The sequence below is a fragment of the Pan troglodytes genome, chromosome 10 (assembly GCF_028858775.2).
Source record: "Pan troglodytes isolate AG18354 chromosome 10, NHGRI_mPanTro3-v2.0_pri, whole genome shotgun sequence".
Classification (NCBI taxonomy): domain Eukaryota; kingdom Metazoa; phylum Chordata; class Mammalia; order Primates; family Hominidae; genus Pan; species Pan troglodytes.
Window position 1 is genome coordinate 126,876,726 of NC_072408.2, and position 19,191 is coordinate 126,895,916.

The window sequence follows — 19,191 nt, forward strand, 5'->3', positions numbered from 1 at the left end:
TTCCTCCACTCTCCCCCATTTCTCCTCTCCTTCTCTCCCCGACTAACCATCTCTCTCCCCCTTCCCTATCTCTCCTGTACCCTTACCATATCTGTCTGGCTGTCTTTCTTTTACTGTCAGGGCTCCCGGAGACTTGATGATGACTCCTTAGAAGAACAGATAAGGCAGACCAGTGAGGACTCGAGAGCCCTAAGGGAGCTCATGGAGGGAGAGAGGGGTAAACTGAGGCAAAGCCTAGAAGAGCTGCAGCGACTCCACAGTCAGGTGAGCACCCCAACCTTCAGTTCAGTGCAGGGCATGTGCACCTGCCCCTGGCTCTCTTGGGACCCTTTTGAGTTTCTCTCTCCCATTTCTGTGTGAGAAGTGGCTCTCCTTCATCAGATCATCAAGGAATGGTGACCTGAAGTTGAGGTAAACTGAATGTCTTCAAGAGAAGAACCCAGTCCTTTAGCCCAAAGTAAAATTGGCAGGGATGAGAATGGCTGGTCCTCCATTTCCTCCAGTGACACTCTGCCTTATACAGAGCCAAAGTTAATCTGACTGGTAGATGCTGACAGCCCTCGGGCTACTTATGGGTGCTTTTCCAGCAGTTGCTGGGCAGGGAAGTTTGCAAACCAAGGAACAATTGATCTTTACAGCACAGTTCCCTTTTGTAAGTGCCATCACTTCTCTCAACCTGTTCTTCTGCTTTAGAAGAACTTACTGCTACCCTTGCTGTTCCTTTCTCATTTGATCACGATTTCATCTCTCTAGAGAACGCTGAAGGAAGACATTTATATTCTCATCTGAGAAACTTTAAAGGACTTATAGGCAGCCCCACCCAAAAAGGAGCTTCTAAAACCTATCCTAGGAGATAGATAAAGGCTCTTCCTGTTGACTGTGGTCATGTGTAGAGGTTCTGTGCTGCTTGGGAGTAGGGGCTGGGGTGGCACCAAGCAAGCAGCATCTAAACCTTGCTCCTGCCCCTCTCCTTTCCTGGCTCAAAGCTGTTCATGCCTTGCTGCTGCATGAGGTGTCTTTGAGATGGAATTTAAGCCTGCCTTTCACTTCAGTCAGTATTTCCTCTTTTTTTTTTTTAATTTCTTTTTGAGACAGGGTTTCACTCTTGCCCAGGCTGGAGTATAGTGGCGCAGTCACAGCTCATTGCAGCCTTGACTTCTAGGCTCAAGCAATCCTTCCACCTCAGCTGCCAAAGTAGCTGGGACTACAGGCGTACGCCACCATGCCCAACTAATTTTTTGTAGAGATGAGGGTTCGCCATGTTGCCTAGGCTGGTCTCAAACTCCTGGGCTCAAGAGAACCACTCACCTCAGACTCTCAAAGTGCTGGGATTACAGGTGTGACCCACCACATGTGGCCCCAGTCAGTATTTCCTACATTTGAAATATCTTTATAGAAAGAAACTCCCCTTTTCTGGGAGTCATCCCGTTAGTCTTCCTGATATTTTCTTGGAAAATATCGGGAGACCCACCTCCAGCCATCTACTGTCCTCTTCCTTCTGTGAGTGACCAGATAACAAGGACACAAAGATGCCATTTCAATCTGTGGCTTGGCCAGGCACGGTGGCTCACGCCTGTAATCCCAGCCCTTTGGGAGGCCAAGGCAGGTGGATCACTTGAGATCGGCAGTTCGAGACCAGCCTGGCCAACATGGCGAAACCCCATCTCTACTAAAAATAGAAAAATTAGCCCAGTGTGATGGCACACGCCTATAATCCCAGCTACTTGGGAGGCTGAGGCAGGAGAATTGCTTGAAACCAAGAGGCGGAGGTTGCAATGAGTTGAGATCGTGCCACTACACTTGAGCCTGGATGACAGAGTGAGACTCTGTCTCAAAAAGTTGTAGCTTGCTCACAGCCAAACGCTAGAGACTTGGGTTAGGCAGCCACAGACATTCACCCGCCTGAAACCTAAGTTCTTCAGCGGGTAATTTGGCCAGAGAGTGATTCAGACTCAGAGACAGATCTTCTAAACTGGAAAAATAAAATGCAGGAGAAAGTTGAATCTGTAAGGTCTTTGGATTAATAAAAGTTTTGCTTATTTTAAAGCCTATTTAAATTTCCATAGGGTGCTTCTGTTCATGAGTTCTTTAATATTAACTGGTTTTGTTGTTTTGTTTCTCAGAATTATAAAACTAGAACTCCACAGTGGATGTGGGGGGCATTGTTTTATTCAGAAACATAAGCAAATTGTAGGTTGCCAAGATTCTACTGTAGAATATTTAGGAACCCATTTCCACCTCAAAATTTTTCTTAGAAGTTCAGCTGATAATGGTTTAGGCCAGTTGCTGTGGATTCTCTTTCAAATGGTTCACCAAGTGGAAGGTTGTACTCATGTCCCACGCGGGGTATAGAATTGGACTTCTGTAGGCCATCTCTTCCCAGATGCTCAGTCAAAGCAGAAAACCTCTCAGCCACACTGCACGTAGCAAAGCCACCTCATGGGGAGTAACACTGGCCTCCCAAGGCAGGGGTAGGGTGCAGATTGAGTCCCAGAATGACTGCAGAAATTGCAGCCATCACAGCAGGCATGGCGTTCTGCATGCAAGGTTGGTTCGACATCCACTGACACCCACTGCGTGCCTGGTGCTGCACTAGGCCCTGAGAGGCACCAGATGGATGTGCAGGGCCCCTGCTCTCTAGGACCCCACAGTGCCAAGAGGACAGTCAGAGCCATCTCTGAGCCCTTTTGGGGGCAAGGCCCAGACATGGTTAGGTGGGACTGAGGTTCTAGCACACAGCTCCTGGACTGGGCTCAAACCTCATCTGATGGCTGACCCAGCCTCTGAGCCTGTTACCTGAGAGTGTTCTTTTCTCTCTTGAAAACTAGGCCAGAGGTCAAAGGTGTGGGGGCTGGAAGCCTATCCAAACTTTTAAATAAAGGAAAGCGTAGGTTTAATTTGACTGGTAATTATTTTTTAGAAGCAAAATCCATACCCAGACCTGAAGACTTGCTGGCACCTGTTATTGTGCTTAAGGAACAAAGTCCTTCATGTGGTGGTGTGCCCCCTCCTACCCCACTGCCATCAGTGGCAAGGAACTGCCTCCTCCTCTGTTCCCCAAGTGGCCCACCCCTCACCTCTGGTGTGTGTGGAGCAGCTGCTAGGATGCAGGGGGTTCTTCTGCGATTAGTCTGTAGAATATGAACACGTTATCGGTGAGGCCCTCAGCCAGTTCTCAGGCCTGTCACCCAGGTGGCAGGAGGCTCAGTTAGAAGCATCCCATTTCTGTTGTTTGGATCCTTCATGCTTGACTCGAGTGCACACTTGTTACTCCAGAAGGGGCATGAACATGCAGAGAGTGCTGGGAGCCTGTGGGCTTCACTCGCCAAATCTGGGTGCCTCTCCTCTGAAATCTCAGCATGGCCGTCTCCTCCATCCTCCATCCTCCGTCCTCCTAGCTCCTGCCCTATTTCAAGACCTGCATCCTTTCACACCCTGGCTATGGTCACCACTTCCCAATTTATCTGCCTTCCCCCAGCCCGCCCACCCTCACACGCTTTGGATTGATCTTCCTGAAGCGTGACTTGAAAGTGGGACGCCCCTTACAAGTTCTGGGTGGGTTCCCATTATCAAATAGCAGGAAGCCTTGAGCCGTGGTGGCTGTGCAGTCTGGCTGCATTCCAGCTGCACAGCCTGCGTCCCTCTGGTTTCCCTCTTGCCCCCTTTGCTTTAGCAGAACTGAACATAGGATACAAAGGGCAGTGGCACATGCACCCCATGCTACCCACACCTGGGCCTTCTCCCCAGCTTTCTCTGTGCCCAGAAGGCCTTCTCTCTCACCTGCTCATATCTCCATGCTATTCAGCCTTCAAGTTCCCGATCTAGCATCACTTCCTCCTGAAACCCTCTTGATTCCTTTCCTCATGGAGCACCCCTGTCTCTGTCTTGTCACAGTTACCCTGCTCACATCTCATCTTCTCAGTCAAACCCTAGACCCCATGAGGATGAGCTCAAGGTCTGATCTAGCTGTGTCCTCTCCTAAAGCAGCTAGCACAGTGCCTTGCTGAGAATAAGCACTCAAATGTTGTTGAACAAAAGAGCAAATTAAGCCTTCAATATCTGACTTTTGAATGTTTTCTTTGCTATTTAATTGCGGGGACACCCACCTTATTTGGGAAAAGTGGATTTGGGGGTGGATGTAACCTAAGTCTTTGTATAAACAAGCCAGATCAGTTATCATGACAGCAGTGATTAGGTCCCACCTTGCAGGAGGGAGGAGAGAGTAGAGCTTACAACCATATGCCAGGTACTGCATTGAGCCCTTGATATCATTTATCTCGTAATCCTCAACGACAACTTAGTGGTGAGAAATAGTTATTTTTATTTCCGCTTATTATAAAAAGTATGTATAGCTCAAAGAGGGCAAGTGCCTTGTCACCTCTCCTAAGGCACATGTCTGGTAGGCTGTAACTCAACCAGGTTTTTTAGGCCAAAGCAAAAAGTTCTTCTGAAGTTTCATCTGGAGCATATTAAATGTTGGCTTTTCCTGCCTAGCATATAGTTTTACCTGTCCCTTACTCTGCTGGCAGAATGTCCGACTGGCCCACAGCTGGCCCAAGGCCATGGCAGGGCTCATTTGGCCTAAGAGGAGGTCTGGCTGTCTCTTCCAGGTGCTTTGTGGGTCTTGAGTCCTGGCCTACCAGGCTGCAGAGTCTGCTGCTAAATAGGGGGAGGCTGGGCTCTGCCCTGGTGCCTTGTCTGCCTCGGGGCTAGATGCATGTGTGTGCTGGGTAGCTGCAGGTGCTCCAGCCTGTTCTTCCCCAAGGCTTCCGCCCTCCTCACCCAGCTGTCCCTACCAGGAAAGCTGCTGCTTTGGGCTGTTCTCAGTACAGAGCACCCGGCCCTGATGTTTCCTGCTAGACTCTGCAGAGTATAAAACCCATTGCTTATGGTGGCAACAGATTGTCCTTCTGTCCCTCTTCACTGTTGGGTGTCCTCTGAATTCCTCCAGAGTGGCTGCTACCCCAGGGGCTGGCAGCTCTGCCGTCTCGTTCTGGAGAATGTCTGAAATGTATTGATTTTCAGACACTTCAAGATCAAGGGAAGCTTGATCTTCAGCCTTACACCTGGGGCCTTTGCTCAGTTTCATTCTAGCTGAAGAGGATTAGACCTGGGACTTGAAGAACAGAGGAGTATGCTGAAAGGTGGCATTTGTCCCGTTGTGGGAGGGAGGCAGACCTGTATGGATGGATCCTCCCTTGGAAAAATGTCAAAGTATGTGTAATATTTAACATGAAGGCAGGGCTAGGCATCCTGACTCACGTCTGATCTTATCAACTGAGAAGAAGGGGCTCCCACCCTTTCATTATTCAATAAATATTTATTGAAAGCTCTACCAGGCAGGGTTTCTGGTTGCAAACAGCAAAACATGTACTCTGCTTAATGTAAGCAGAAAGAGAATGTATGAGACCTGAAAGCTTACAGAATCAACAGGAAAGTGGGAGAACCCGGTTCCAAAACAAGAAAGGGCCATGGGAAAAGGGACAACAAACAAACTGCCGCCCTTGTCACTAATTCCTCCCTCGCCTGGGGCTTTGCTGTGCTCAGAGCTAAGTTTGGTCACAGGCCCACGCCCAGACTGCCTGGGAAAGGAAATGTCTATTCCCTGTTGGCTTCTTTAGTTGGAGGTCAAGCCTTGTGTCACACCAAGTCTCACACAACCAGGAGTGCCCCCAAAATGGGAAGAGATTTCGGATGATGACTAGCCAAAAAATGACAATTGTCTACTGCTTTGGGATTAAGCACCCTACACAGCCAGGCTCTGGGATGCACAGATGGATGTGACATGCTTCCTGCCATCACACAGATCATGGTGTACACAGGGTTACCATACTGTGGGGCAGGGTAAGCTGTGGTCCCTGACGGAGCCACTGGAGGGGTGCCTCACTGCCAAAGGTTGACTCCCAGCTGGGGCACAAGGACCTGAGAAGGCGGTGGTGCCCTTTGCTGAAGCATGGGCCACAGAAAAGGTAACAGGTTTGAGGTGGAAGATGATAATGTCACTTAGGTGTCTAAGTTCCCTGTGGCTTTCACCTGGGGAGCTGAATGAGGAACTAAAGTGAGCTGGGCTGTGCCAAGGGCTGTCACGGGGGAGCAGGGTCTCCAGCTTTGGAATCATCCAGGGCTCTGTTGATAGCAGCATCCATGTTGAGTGGGAGATGGTGGGAAAGGGAACGGGATTCCCTACCCTAAAAACTGTGTGTCATGATGACTTATGGTCTTCATTCACTTGTTACCTGGAGTGCCTGGAGATGGAGGAGGTAGTATGCCGTGCTGAGTGCAAAGGGAAGATCTGGCCTACGGCTGCAGGTCCAGAGCTAAATCCCCCCCAGCTCCCTTGCTGCCGAGCTCAAGCCTAGCATGTGATGTGGTACCCTTTCTTCAAGAGAGACAGGCCCTCTCTTGAAGCAGGATGGCAGTGGAATGCTACCAGCCTGCACCCCCACACATGTACCCTGGTCCTGCCTGGGGTCTCTTTGTTCCTTTTTCCCTCTTGGAGGGAAAACCACCCAGGACAGCAGCAGTGATACCATATTCATTCTCCTGTTAGGTGACACTGCTGAGTGTGGAGATGACTGCCCTAAAAGAGGAGAGAGACCGACTCAGAGTCACTTCTGAGGACAAGGAGCCAAAGGAGCAGCTTCAGAAGGCCATCAGGGACCGCGACGAGGCCATTGCAAAGTGAGTAGGGATGGCTTCACTTTATTCTTAAGATAAAGTTGAGTATATAGAATTGAGCATATGCTCAATTTTTAAAATTAAATCATACAAAAGAATACAAAGGTAAAAGTTAGTTTCCCCGCTACCCACCCCCACCCCCATTCCCATTCTCCTCCCCAGACACATGCTGGTATTGAAAGTTAGCTGTGCATTTTTTGCAGCTCTTTTTCTTATGCATATGTAGGTGTGTAGGCAATGTAGTTATTATGTGTTTTTAGACATCAATAGGATGATACTCTACATGTCTTGCCCTTTTGCACTTGTATCTTAAAGAGCTTTCCTTTTTTTTTTTTTTTTTTTTTTTTTTTGAGACGGAGTTTTGCCCTTCTTGTCCAGGCTGCAGTGCAATGGCGCGATCTCAGCTCCCTGCAACCTCTGCCTCTGGGTTTAAGTGATTCTCCTGTCAGCCTCCCAAGTAGCTGGGATTACAGGTGCCTGCCACCATGCCCAGCTAATTTTTGTATTTTTAGTAGAGACAGGGTTTCACCATATTGGCCAGGCTGGTCTCCAACTCCTGACCTCAGGTGATCTGCCCGCCTTGGCCTCCCAAAGTGCTGGGATTACAGGCGTGAGCCACCACGCCCAGCCTCCAGTTTTATCGTATGTATATATCTACCTCACCTTTTTTTTTTAGTTTTTTTGTTTTTTGTTTCTATTTTTTTATTATGGACATTTTCAAGCAAACACAAAAATAGAAGATATAAGATGACTTCATCTCTCAGCCTCAATACTAATTAGCATATGGTCAGTGTTATTTCATCTATATCCTCACCCACTTCCTCCACCTCCCTGTTGGATTATGTTAAATCACAAGACATAGTGTCATCTCCATAAACACTGCAGTATACATCTCTACCAGAAAGAATTAAAAAAAAAACAACAATACAATGATCACACTTGAAAAAAATAATTTCTTAATAATATCAGAATCCAGTTGATGTTAGAATTTCCCCAATTGGCCCATAAATATCTTTTGATAACTGATTTAGAATCAGACTCCGAAGCCTACATATTCCATTTAACTGATGTGTCCCAAAAGTCTGTAACATCTCCTCTTTCTTCTTTTTCATATTATATTTATTTGTTGAAGAAAGTGGATCATTTCTCTCATAGATTTGCTGCATTCTGGGTTTGATTGCATCCCATAGCGTCATTTAGCATTTTCCTCTGTCCCTTATATTTCCAATAAACTAGGTCTTTTTTTTGAAGACAGAGTCTCACTCTGTCACCCAGGCTGGAGTACAGTGGCATGATCTTGGCTCACTGCAACCTCCCCATCATGGTCTTGAGCGATCCTCCCACCTCAACCTCCCGAGTAGCTGGGACCTCAGGTACACGCTACCACACCTGGCTAATTTTTTGTATTTTTGTTAGAGACGGGGTTTTGCCATGTTGCTAGGGCTGGTCTTAAACCCCTGGGCTCAAGCGATCCTCCTACCTCAGTCTCCCAAAGTCCTGGGATTACAGGCATGAGCCACTGTGCCCAGCCAACTAGGTCTTTTTAAAAATGTTTTGTGTTTTTTTGTTTGTTTGTTTAAGACAGGGTCTCTCTTTGTCACCCAGGCTGGAGTGCAGTGACACAATCATAGCTCACTGCAGCTTCCACCTCCTGGGCTCAAGTGATCTTCCCTCCTCAGCCTCCCAAGTAGCTGTGCCACCATGCCGGGCAGATTTTTGTATTTTTTGTAGATACGGGTTTTCACCATGTTACCCAGGCTGGTCTTGAACTCCTGGGCTCAAGTGATCCACCCACCTTAGCCTCCCAAAGTGCTGAAATTATAGGCGTGAGCTACTGCGCCCAGCCGTGTTTATTTTATTTTACTTTATTTTTTTTGAGAGAAATTCTCACTCTGTCACCCATGCTCACAGCTCACTGCAACCTCCGCCTCTTGGGTTCAAGCTATTCTCGTGCCTCAGCCTCCCGAATAGCTGGGATTACAGGCACACACCACCACGCCTGGCTAAGTTTTGTATTTTTAGTAGAGATGGGGTTTCACCATGTTGGCCAGGCTACTCTCGAACTCCTGGCCTCAAGTGATCTGCCCACCTCGGCCTCCCAAAGTGTTAGGATTACAGGCATGAGCCACCATGCCCAGCCTGGCCACATTTTCTTCATAAACACATTGTCTTACATTCAGAAACTTTGGAAACAAACATATTTACATATCCCCTATTCCCCTGTGAATTACTTTTTATGTATTTATTTTTTTGAGACAGGGTCTTACTCTGCCACCCAGGCTGTAGTATAGTGGCCCAGTCACAGCTAACTGCATCTTTGACCTCCTGGGCTGGAGCAATCCTCTCACCTCTCAGCCTCCCGAGTAGCTGGGACTACAGGTGCACGCCACCACACCTGGCTAGTTTTTGCTTTTGTTTTTTGTAGAGACGAGGTTTTGTCCTGTTGCTCAGGCTGGTCTTGAACTCCTGAGCTCCAGGGATCTGCCCAAAGTGCTGAGATTATAAGCAAGAGCCACCGTGCCCAGCCCCACCCTGTTCAAGGAGTATGAGGAGATAGTTACCAAAAATGTGTCTACTTTGGGGTCATTTACAAAATATTAATAGTAGTATTTATTTATTTATTTATTGAGATGGAGTCTTGCTCTGTCGCCTAGGCTGGAGAGCAGTGGCACGACCTCGTCTCACTGCAACCTCCACCTCCCAGGTTCGAGCGATTCTCCTGCCTCAGCCAAGTAGCTGGAATTACAGGCATGCGCCCCCATGCTTGGCTAATTTTTCTGTTAGTAGAGACAGGGTTTCAGCATGTTGGTCACGCTGGTCTCAAACTCCTGACCTCAAGTGATCCACCTGCCTCAGCCTCCCAAAGTACTGGGATTACAGGCGTGAGCCACTGTGCCCAGCCAATAGTAATATTTATACATCACTTTATAGTTTACAAAGCACTTTTATTCTTCTTTTTTTTTTTCTTTTCTTTGAGACGGAGTCTCACTCAGTCGCCCAGGTGGAGTGCAGTGGCATGATCTTGGCTCACTGCAAACTCCGCCTCCCAGGTTCAAGCGATTCTCATGCCTCAGCCTCCCGAGTAGCTGGGACTACAGGCATGTGTCACCATGCCCTGCTAATTTTTTGTATTTTTAGTAGAGACAGGGTTTCACCGTGTTAGTCAGGATGGTCTCGATCTCCTGACCTTGTGAACCACCCGCCCTGGCCTCCCAAAGTGCTGGAATTACAGGCATGAGCCACCACACCCGGCCAACACTTTTATTCTTTAATCCTCCCAGCCACAGTAAGAAGTAAAAATTTTTAATCCCAATTTTACAGATGAGGAAACTAAGAAATACTTTGCCAGGGCCACAGCCAGCAGTGACTCATGAGCCTCCACCTCAAGTCTTCTGATTCCCGTCTTCCTGACACCCTTTTCCCTTTGCTACACTGCTACTTTTTGGGAAGCTAAAATGAGCTACTTGGAAACAATGTGTAAATAAGATACTGTATGCTTTTGTAAAAAAAATAATATGACACACATTTTAACTTCTGACTTTAAAATTCCTCATACTCAGGCCAGTTGCAGTGGCTCACACCTGTAATCCCAGCACTATGAGAGGCCGAGGCAGGCAGATCACCTAAGGTCAGGAGTTTTGAGGCCAGCCTGGCCAACATGGTGAAACCCCGTCTCTACTAAAAATACAACAATTAGCCAAGCATGGTGGCAGGCGCCTGTAATCCCAGCTACTCAGGAGGCTGAGGCAGGAGAATCACTTGAACCCGGGAGGCAGAAGTTGTAGTGAGCTGTGATCACGCCATTGCACTCCAGCCTGGGCAACAGAATGGGGACTCTGTCTCAAAAAAAAAAAAAAAAAAATTACTCATACTCTAACCTCACTTCCAAACACACTTTCCCCCTCCCTTCTGTTCTCTTTCATCATTTTCAGTATCTCTATTTCCGTTTTACCTTTGGGTCCCCTTTTCTTTCTGGTCAGAACCTCATGTCATGGTGTCTGTCAGTTTCTAGTTCATTTTAGAAATTATTCTTGGTGAATCCCACATAACGATGTATCTTTGCTGCTTGGATTTCCACTATATTTAGTTAATGGATACTTAAGTAACAGTGTGATAAGGCTGGGGTGCGGCGGCTCAGGCCTGCAATCCCAGCGCTTTGGGAGGCTGAGGCAGGTGTGGATCGCTTGAGGTCAAGTGTTCGAGACCAACCTGGCCAACATGGTGAAACCCCATCTCTACCCAAAAAAAAAAAAAAGTAGCCAGGTTGGAGGATCACAAATTCAGGAGGCGGAGGTTGCAGTAAGCCAAGATTGCACCACTGCCCTCCAGCTTGGGTGACAGAGTGAGGCCTTGTCTCAAAAAAAAGTAACAGTGTGATAGAGGAGGCAGCATACCTTTATGAATAACAGTGAAATTGTGTGATGGAATAAAATGGTAAAATGAAGATGCTTATCGTGGAAGTCCATTAGAAATCAAAAGCAGGAGGAGGCCAGGCAAGGGTGCCTGTAATCCTAGCACTTTGGGAGGCCAAAATGGGAGGATTGCTTGAGCCTAGGGGTTCAAGACCAGCCTGGGCAACATAGTGAGACCCTGTCTCTACTAAAAATACAAATAAAAAATTAACTGAGTGTGGTGGTACATTCTTGGAGTCACAGAGGTGGGAGGATCACTTGAGCCCAGAAGGTTGAGGCTGCAGTGAGCTGTGATCATGCCACTGCACTCCAGCCTGGATGACAGAGCAAGATCCTGCCTCAAAAAAAAAAAAAAGGCAGAATGAAAATAGAAGTACACATGGGTTGGTTACCTTCTCTCAGACAAGAAGCTGAACATTAAGATCATATTCTGTCATCAGCATGGAAGGTGGGATGGAAGGTGGGGGATACAAACAGAGAAAGTGTCAGGGTGCAGGAGAGAAGAAGCAAGTTGTCCAGTCTTTCTCCCTTTAAAAAAAAAAAAAAAGTAAAACCTAGCTCTGCCACCTGGGTGAGCAAATCTACATGAAACCTTGTAATGCATGCTCTTGCCTGCTTTCAAAGGAGGCCCAGTTACTATCCAGGAGTCTGATTAGACTTGCAAATTCTCCCCTCTGGAAGGATGCCCCCAGTAGGGAGAACTCTGGAGCAAGGGTCCTGTCCTTCCTGGACTCCTATAGAACAGGGCTGGCTGGGCAGTTAGGTTACTCTGGGAGGATAGTTCTTTTCCCATACCTTAGAAATGAATTTTTGTTATACAAGAATTGAGACGACAAGCCTAAGGAATCATTTAAAGAGGAAACCACACCCCCCATTTGTATAGTAACTTAGTTTTACCAGATACTTCTTCCATATACGTTATCTCTGATTCTCCATCCTGGCCGCACATTACAATCATCTGGGGAGTGCTCAGACACCAGGAACCTCACCAGAACAATACAGTTGAAATCACGGGGTGGGGTCAGTTGGGTGGGGCCCACTTCTTTCCCCCTTGATTTTAATGTGTAGTCAGGGGTGAGAATCCCTAAGAAATATAACTTCCTTCTTGTCACTGGGCTGCAGAAACCTTAAGGTGCACCTTCTCCTATACAATAAATGAGTTTCAGGAAAATTAAGTAGCAATTTTTTTATCTCCTTGCAGGTGAAGGGCCTTCACTAAAACCAAAAATAAATCTTGGGCTAGCAATCTGCCTTACAAAAACAAGTCAGTTACTAGTGGTTTCATTTGTAAAAAGGAATTATTCGAGCCCTTGGAATATTCCTATTTTTAAAATGTGATTAATGTGTTGATCCTGGTCTGGGGTTTCCCATGAATGACGAGCACTTATTCCTTGGTGAGCAAATGTCCCAAGGGTGCAGCGCGTGGCCAGGATTGGAGGTCGTCCAGGCAGCCCCTGCCTCAGGGCGTTTTTGGGAAGGAAGGGAACCCCACCATGCCCGGCGCTGCGCCGCGGCTGTAGCCCTGGGCCCATGTCCCTCGCCGGCAACGTTAGTCAGCACATTCCTGGGGCTCCCGCTGCTCTCCGCGCCACCTGCCGGGGGACGCCGGAAGCTCAGGAGGCTGTGGCTGTCGTGGGGCACCACGGGTTCTGACGCTACTGGAGGGGTGTCCATGGCAACCGATGCCGCGTGAGGATTTCCGCTGTTTGCTGCCAGCCAATAGCAGTGGGTGTGACGGAGGCAGCCTTCGGCATCTGAGCCCTCAGCATCCATTGGACGGGCTCGGGTCCCGTCGCTGCCGCAGTGGGCGGGGCTGACGCGGTGGCTGAGCTATCTGGAGCGGTTTCTCTAGGGAAGGCAGGCGGGCCGGCGGGCGGGGCGCACTTGCGGTGTCGGCACAGGTGACTAATTGCTCGGTAGACCTGAAGCCAAAGAAGAAGTGCTGGTCGCAGCAGTGGCCTGAGCACTTTGCAAGTGGGATCCACCTGTTCCTTTTTCTGGCGGCACTTCGGTTAGTGCGGTCGGTGTTGTGAAGCTCGAGCTAGGCGGCCTCTGCAGGCGGATCCTCTAGCTGCCCTTGAGCCCTGCACATTAGTCGCTGGCCCTGTACAAGGAGCACGCTTTTGTTAGCTTTGCTGTTTTGAGTGCTTAAGGGAGCGATTAATGAAGGCAAGGGCTAAATAATACACGTTTCTGCAGTTGGGCAACCAGGGCTGCCTCTGCAGAGGTCCTTCCACCTTTATTCCCGTTCCCCTGCCCTCGAAAAAAATTAATTTTCTTTTGCATTGAACAGCCGTGATTTAGGAATGTTGGGAAAGGTGAACAAAGTAATACGTGAAACACAAATGTGAAAATAAAAAATGCAAAATAATGTCGGAGGAGTTACCCATCAGTAATCATCACCCAGAGATAACCAACTAGACATTTTTGTGCATATCCTTGAACACACAGGCAGTTTTTTGTTTTGTTTTGAGACAGAGTTTTGCTCTTGTTGCCCAGGCTGGAGTGCAGTGGCGTGATCTTGGCTCACTGTAACCTCCGCCTCCTGGATTCAAGTGATCTCCTACCTCAGCCCGAGTAACTGGGATTACAGGCATGTGCCACCATGCCTGGCTAATTTTGTATTTTTAGTAGAGACAGGGTTTCTCCATGTTGGTCAGGCTGGTCTCGAACCCTCGATCTCAGGTGATCCACCCGCCTCGGCCTCCCAAAGTGCTGGGATTACAGGCATGAGCCACCACGCCCGGCCTCAACTTCTGTTTCTTTATACGTGAGGTGGGGATGACAAATATTCCTTTCACCTACAGGTTGGTTATGAAAACTGGGAGAATATATGTGAAAACATGTTGCAAACTAACCCTCTGCAGGCAACATCATAGTTATTGTTGCAGCTGCTATTTGTTGTGAGTTCAGGGTCAGAGCCTGTTTCCTCATCCTGGGACTCCAGGTGCCCCAAGTAAAGACCAAGATGCCTCTGGCACAAGGTGTCCATGTTCACCCTGGCTTGTCTGTTCTCAGGAAGAATGCTGTGGAGCTGGAACTTGCCAAGTGCAGGATGGATATGATGTCTCTGAACAGCCAGTTGCTGGATGCCATTCAGCAGAAACTGAACCTCTCGCAGCAGCTGGAAGCTTGGCAGGTAAACTGGAGCCTGAGATCCAGGGCGAGAGGAGACTCCAGGAGGAATCTCTGAACCCAGGCAGAGTGTAAGGAGAGTTTGCCACTGGAGGGTCCCATGTGACTGGGTGAACAGCACATCCCAGTCTTCACCTGGCAAGATCCAGAGCTCATGTCCCCTAGTCCTTGGGGAAGAATGCTTAAGGATGCTTTTGAGCGACAGTGCCCAGGCTGCTGCTGTCTGGAGATGTAGTGATCTCCAGACTTGGAATGGGGCCCCCTTTCAGCTGGTTGTCTGGGCTTTAAGCTGGAAAGAAACAACTGGTTAACATGGAGGCCCAGGAAGCTCAGTATAATTGCATGAAAATTCACAGCGGGATGCGGCTCAGCAACCCTCCTGCAGCCAGCAGCTGCTACCCTTCCCCTTCTCAAGGGCCAGCCTCCATTTTCCAAAGAGCACTGTGCTGGCGCAGGCCCTGGGGAAGAGGAGTCAGTGGGTCCCTCTCTAGACCCACTGTTTTCAGGGTCCAGCATGGCTCCCCACTGGACCGGGCTGTGGCTGGCTGGGTTTTGTTCGTGAGGTTGAGGTAGCACAGTTTTAGGATATGGGTATAAACATTAATATTTCTCCCCAAGAATTCTCATCCAGACAGATGAAAAGCCGTCTGTGGCTTTACAAGGTAAGCCCCCCGTGGAGGGCAGGTTGTTGGTGACCATTCCTCCCAGGGCCCCATGGGGCTGGCAGCCAGAACACTGGCCCCACCGCAGGGTGCCCGTCCCTGGCTCCTCGGCTCCTGCATGGCAGCCAGCTGGCCGCGCCCTGGCTGACCGCTGCTCTCTCTCTTCTCTCCCGGCTACAGTTTGCTTCCTCAGGGCTTTTTACTATCTGGCTCCTTTGGTTTCTGATCTAGTGGCCTTTCTCAGTTCCCGTATCAACAGCTTTAGTTGTACACCCCTCCTGCCTTTGAGGTGAGCCTGAGCCTTACATCCCATCCACCGTCTCGCCCTGCCATTGCTGTGCTGCCCCGCCGCCTCCCCTCATGGCCCACTGTGTTCTGTGTGCTGGAGCCTGGCGTCATCTCTGTGCAGTGTGATATGCCCTCAAGTCCCAGCTCCCTCCTCCATCACAGTCGCGTCCAGTGAGCTCTTCAGCAGTGTGTGGCCCAGTGCTAACGGCTGGTGCCGTCTTCTCATAAATGGCTGTTCCATCCACTGAGGGACCAGCAGGCCTGGAATGATGAGCAGCGTGTGTCTGGGAAACTCTAAAGGGCGACCTGGACAGACCCGATTGCTTAAAGTTAAAAAAATGCAGTTTTCAGTGTGCCAAACAAAACATTGGCAGCTTTGAAAGGTTGGTTTTTGAAAGACCCTTCAGCATTCCTACATTGGATTTAGCGTAGATTTTACTGAGCACATCGTAAGTGCAGGGCACTGTGCCAAGGATCATACACTGGAACCTTATAAGGAGGGACCGTGTGGTGGCAAATACCTGGCACAGTGCCAGCTCTGAGGGGCAAGTGGAAAAGGGGATGGAAGAGAAGGGAAGAAGACAAGGGCAAGGAGAAGACCAGGAATGAGCTGAGTCTGAAAGACAGGGTTGAGAGAATAGGGAGGCTGGAGAGCAGGCCCTGAGCCAGAGCGCGTGAGGGGTCCACACTCACTGCTACCCCACGATGACTCAGGCCCCTTTGTTTCATGCTGAAACCTGCAGAGATATTAGAATGACACCCATGGGTGGGAGGGAGGAGGAGTGGACAAGCTGCTCAGATGGAGGGGCCCAGCCAGCCCAACTTCATGCCCTCATCTCGTCAGTGGCTGCTTGGAACCAAAGAGGTCATCTGCCCTGGCCACAGGGAGCCTGCCCTGAACACAGGCCTCACCTGGCCTGTGCTCGGACACCACAGGCTGACTCACTCAGGGGTTTAGCCAGAAAAGCTTGGGGTCTTACCAGGATGCCGCAGAGCCTGCCAGGTTCAAGTCATGAAGGAATCGAGCAGACGCATGTTACATTTACTGATGATGCTAATTACACAGGCTGCTCATATTTCTTAAGCAGGAGTTTTCAAACTTTGTCAGTGGCAGAACTTTTGTCAAATGGAGTCTTACCCAGAGTCAGAATCTAGCCACCAAAATGGGAAGGGAGTGGAGCTGCCCTGTCCACAGGCTTCTCTATGGGAAAGGCTGCTGTTCTGTAAAACATGGTGGGGCGGGCTGTGGGGAGGAAGGCATTTTCTGGACCACATGAACGAATTCGAGTTGGGGGATGGTCCTACCCCAGTGAGGAAGCTGAAAGAAATGGGCCTGATTTGGTGCAGGACAGCCCCTAAAGACTGTGAGGCCCCTAAAGACCGTGAGGCCCCTAAAGACTGTGAGGCCCCTGAAGACCGTGAGGCCCCTAAAGACCGTGAGGCCCCTGAAGACCGTGAGGCCCCTGAAGACCGTGAGGCCCCTAAAGACCGTGAGGCCCCTGAAGACCGTGAGGCCCCTGAAGACCGTGAGGCCCCTGGCCTCTGCCGCAGATGGGAGCCTCAGCAGCAGGGTCTAGGGCAGCACCCAGGGCATCCTTGCCACGTGAGGCTGCCATTGGTGCCTGGGCATCAGTAGCTCAGGCTGGAATAATTGGAAAGGAAAAAAGGGCAGAAGGAGCCCCTGAGGCCAGGCCATTGGGCTGGGGAGCTGTTAAGCCGAGGTGGCCCTAGGGCCTGCCGGGGCTGGGGGTGGCAAGCCAAACCGGAGGCACCAGCCAGGCCCACAGGACACAGGAGGCAGAGCCGTGAGGCCTGGTCAGAGCAGGTGGAGTGCTAGTGTGGAGACTGCAGGGACAGACCACCCGAGCCATCAGCTGAGGACCGTGGCGGCCCAGCAGGAGTAACACTGTTGAGGAGAACCCAGCCCAAGCCTGAGGAGGCTGGAGGTGCCATACGGCTCCTGCGTGCGCCTGGTGTCTTGCCCACGCTCACCGCTTTCTTGGTCAGGGCAGTCCCGGCTGCAGCCTCTCACTCATCACATTCTCATCTCTCATCTGTCTGATGTTCCCACCTCCCTGTCCACCCCCAGGGCTAGGTGAGAGCAGCTACTCAGTCCTGGCCACTGTCCCCTCCCCTCTGCAGGATGACATGCACAGGGTCATTGACCGGCAGCTGATGGACACGCACCTGAAAGAACGGAGCCAGCCGGCTGCTGCCCTCTGCAGGGGCCACAGCGCTGGGCGGGGGGATGAGCCCAGCATCGCTGAAGGCAAACGACTCTTCTCATTCTTCAGGAAAATTTAAGTTGGGAGGAGTCAGGCCACCAAAGATGGGTGGACTGGAGGCAGCTGGAAAGGCGGTGCAGGCAAGGCCTCCCCTGCAGCTTGCACCTCAGCAGCTGCCCTGCCCCTCATGCTAGGGCCCCATGGGTCCGGGAGGGCCTGCTCCCTTTCGTCGGTGGGGATGGAGACCTAGAGGTGGGGGCCTGCCTTGGCCACTGAAGGCTTCCCTCGGCCCACCGCCTGGCCAGGCCCACGCCTGGGCTTCTCCAGGACCACGTGCTTGAGCAGGGTTAGGCCACCTCCCAGAGGGGCCCCTTGGTGTTGGGCTTTGCAGCTCACACCCAACAGATCGCAGCCCACCCCCAGGCACTGCTGCCTCCTTGATTTTAGCAAATGGGGAACAGAAGGAATGGAGGCCCTTCTCTGCATGCCTTAGGAGGCCTGAGCCTCAGGGGCCTAGACCTGTGGGGGCAGCGGGCCAGGCCTAAGCCTCCATTCCTTCCCCAGCCCCTGGCCCAGGGTCAAAGGAGAGATGGCAGCCCCTCCCCCGCATGCATGCACCTCAGCTGGCAGGAGGCCAAGCCTCTGGCCGCAGGGTCTAAGAGCCGGGGCTTACCCAAGCTCAGCTGAGGCCACCCGAGCCCCAGGGAGGAAGAAGGCCCTGTCCCCCTGTCACCACTGCTCTCCCTCCCAGCCTTCAGTCTCTGCCCCTTAGCAGGGCCTGGCCAGGCAGAGTGTTATCACCAGTCATCTGCAGGCTTTAGCCATCCAGCCCTTTCCCCTGCTCAGGGCTGGGGTTGGACGGGGTCTCCTCCTCCCACAGCTCCCTCCTCCACCCCTCACACACATACATAATTTCTTGGCCTAGCCAAACAAGTCCAGGCCACTGAATGGCACCAGAGGGGTCTGTGGTCAGCCACCCCACCTTGAGGGCAGCACAGGCACCACGGGGTGGAGGGGAGGGGGAGGCTGCCGGAAGCCTCCAGATGCTGCCTGCCTGCCTGCAGAAGCCTGCAGTGGCTGCTGCTCCTGCCTCTGCAGCCGCCCCTCCTCCTCCACCCAGGCCCCAACTCAGAGGCTCCACGGCCCGGCCAGCCCTCAGCTGCTCACAACTGATTCAGTCTCCCTCCCTCACGTGGGGAAAGCACAGCAGGGATGCGCGGCAAGAATGTACCTGTAGATGTGTACATACCACAGTGCTGTAATTTTGTATGTAGCAATCAATCATGTAAATACATGTATGGATTTTATAATATACATATATAAAAATCTATAAAGGCATATTTTTAGAAAAACAGCACACCACTGCTTCTTTTGAAAATAAATAGTCTGAATAAGAATAAAATGAATTTCTACAGAGCTTCCTGCCTCAGTCTCTGGGTATTTGCGGGGGGCGGGTTTGGTCTGAATGCAGCTGACATGTCAGACTCACCACTGGCTGCTGCTGGAGAGGTAGCAATAGTGGTTCCCCTGCACCCGGGCCACCTCAGATGCTGGTACTTACTTACTTAACCAAGGGATTTGGCCAGGAAGGGCATCCTCCCCTGCCTCCCGCCTGGCACTGCCCCCTGCCAGTGCTGCAGCGTGCCATCCGCAAGGCAGGCCTGCCAACGCTGCTTCCCAGGCCAGCAGGGCCCTAAAGCTTGGCAGAAACTTCAAGCCAGAAAGAAACCACACCAGGCAAAGGCTTCCACTGCATCCTTCCAGGCATGTGGAGGATAAACACGGAGCTTC

The 19,191-nt window shown here is 50.6% G+C and overlaps 1 protein-coding gene across 3 annotated transcripts in view; it reads left to right on the top strand.

Annotated features, from left to right (window-relative positions):
• The window catches only part of BICDL1 (BICD family like cargo adaptor 1), a 104,041-nt gene extending 85,225 nt beyond the window's left edge, over positions 1–18,816 (top strand). The window contains exons 7-11 of one of the 3 annotated variants that reach the window (XR_008538381.2): positions 121–264; positions 6,551–6,681; positions 14,109–14,229; positions 15,068–15,176; positions 17,318–18,816. Coding sequence is in view for 2 of the 3 variants with exons in the window: in XM_016924366.4 (XP_016779855.2) it covers positions 121–264; positions 6,551–6,681; positions 14,109–14,229; positions 17,318–17,479 (558 nt within the window). In the remaining variant the exon portion in view is untranslated. The remainder of the gene's footprint in view (positions 1–120; positions 265–6,550; positions 6,682–14,108; positions 14,230–15,067; positions 15,177–17,317) is intronic. The other 2 variants (XM_016924366.4, XM_016924368.4) reach the window with 2 other exon arrangements.
• The last annotated feature ends 375 nt before the right edge of the window (positions 18,817–19,191 follow it).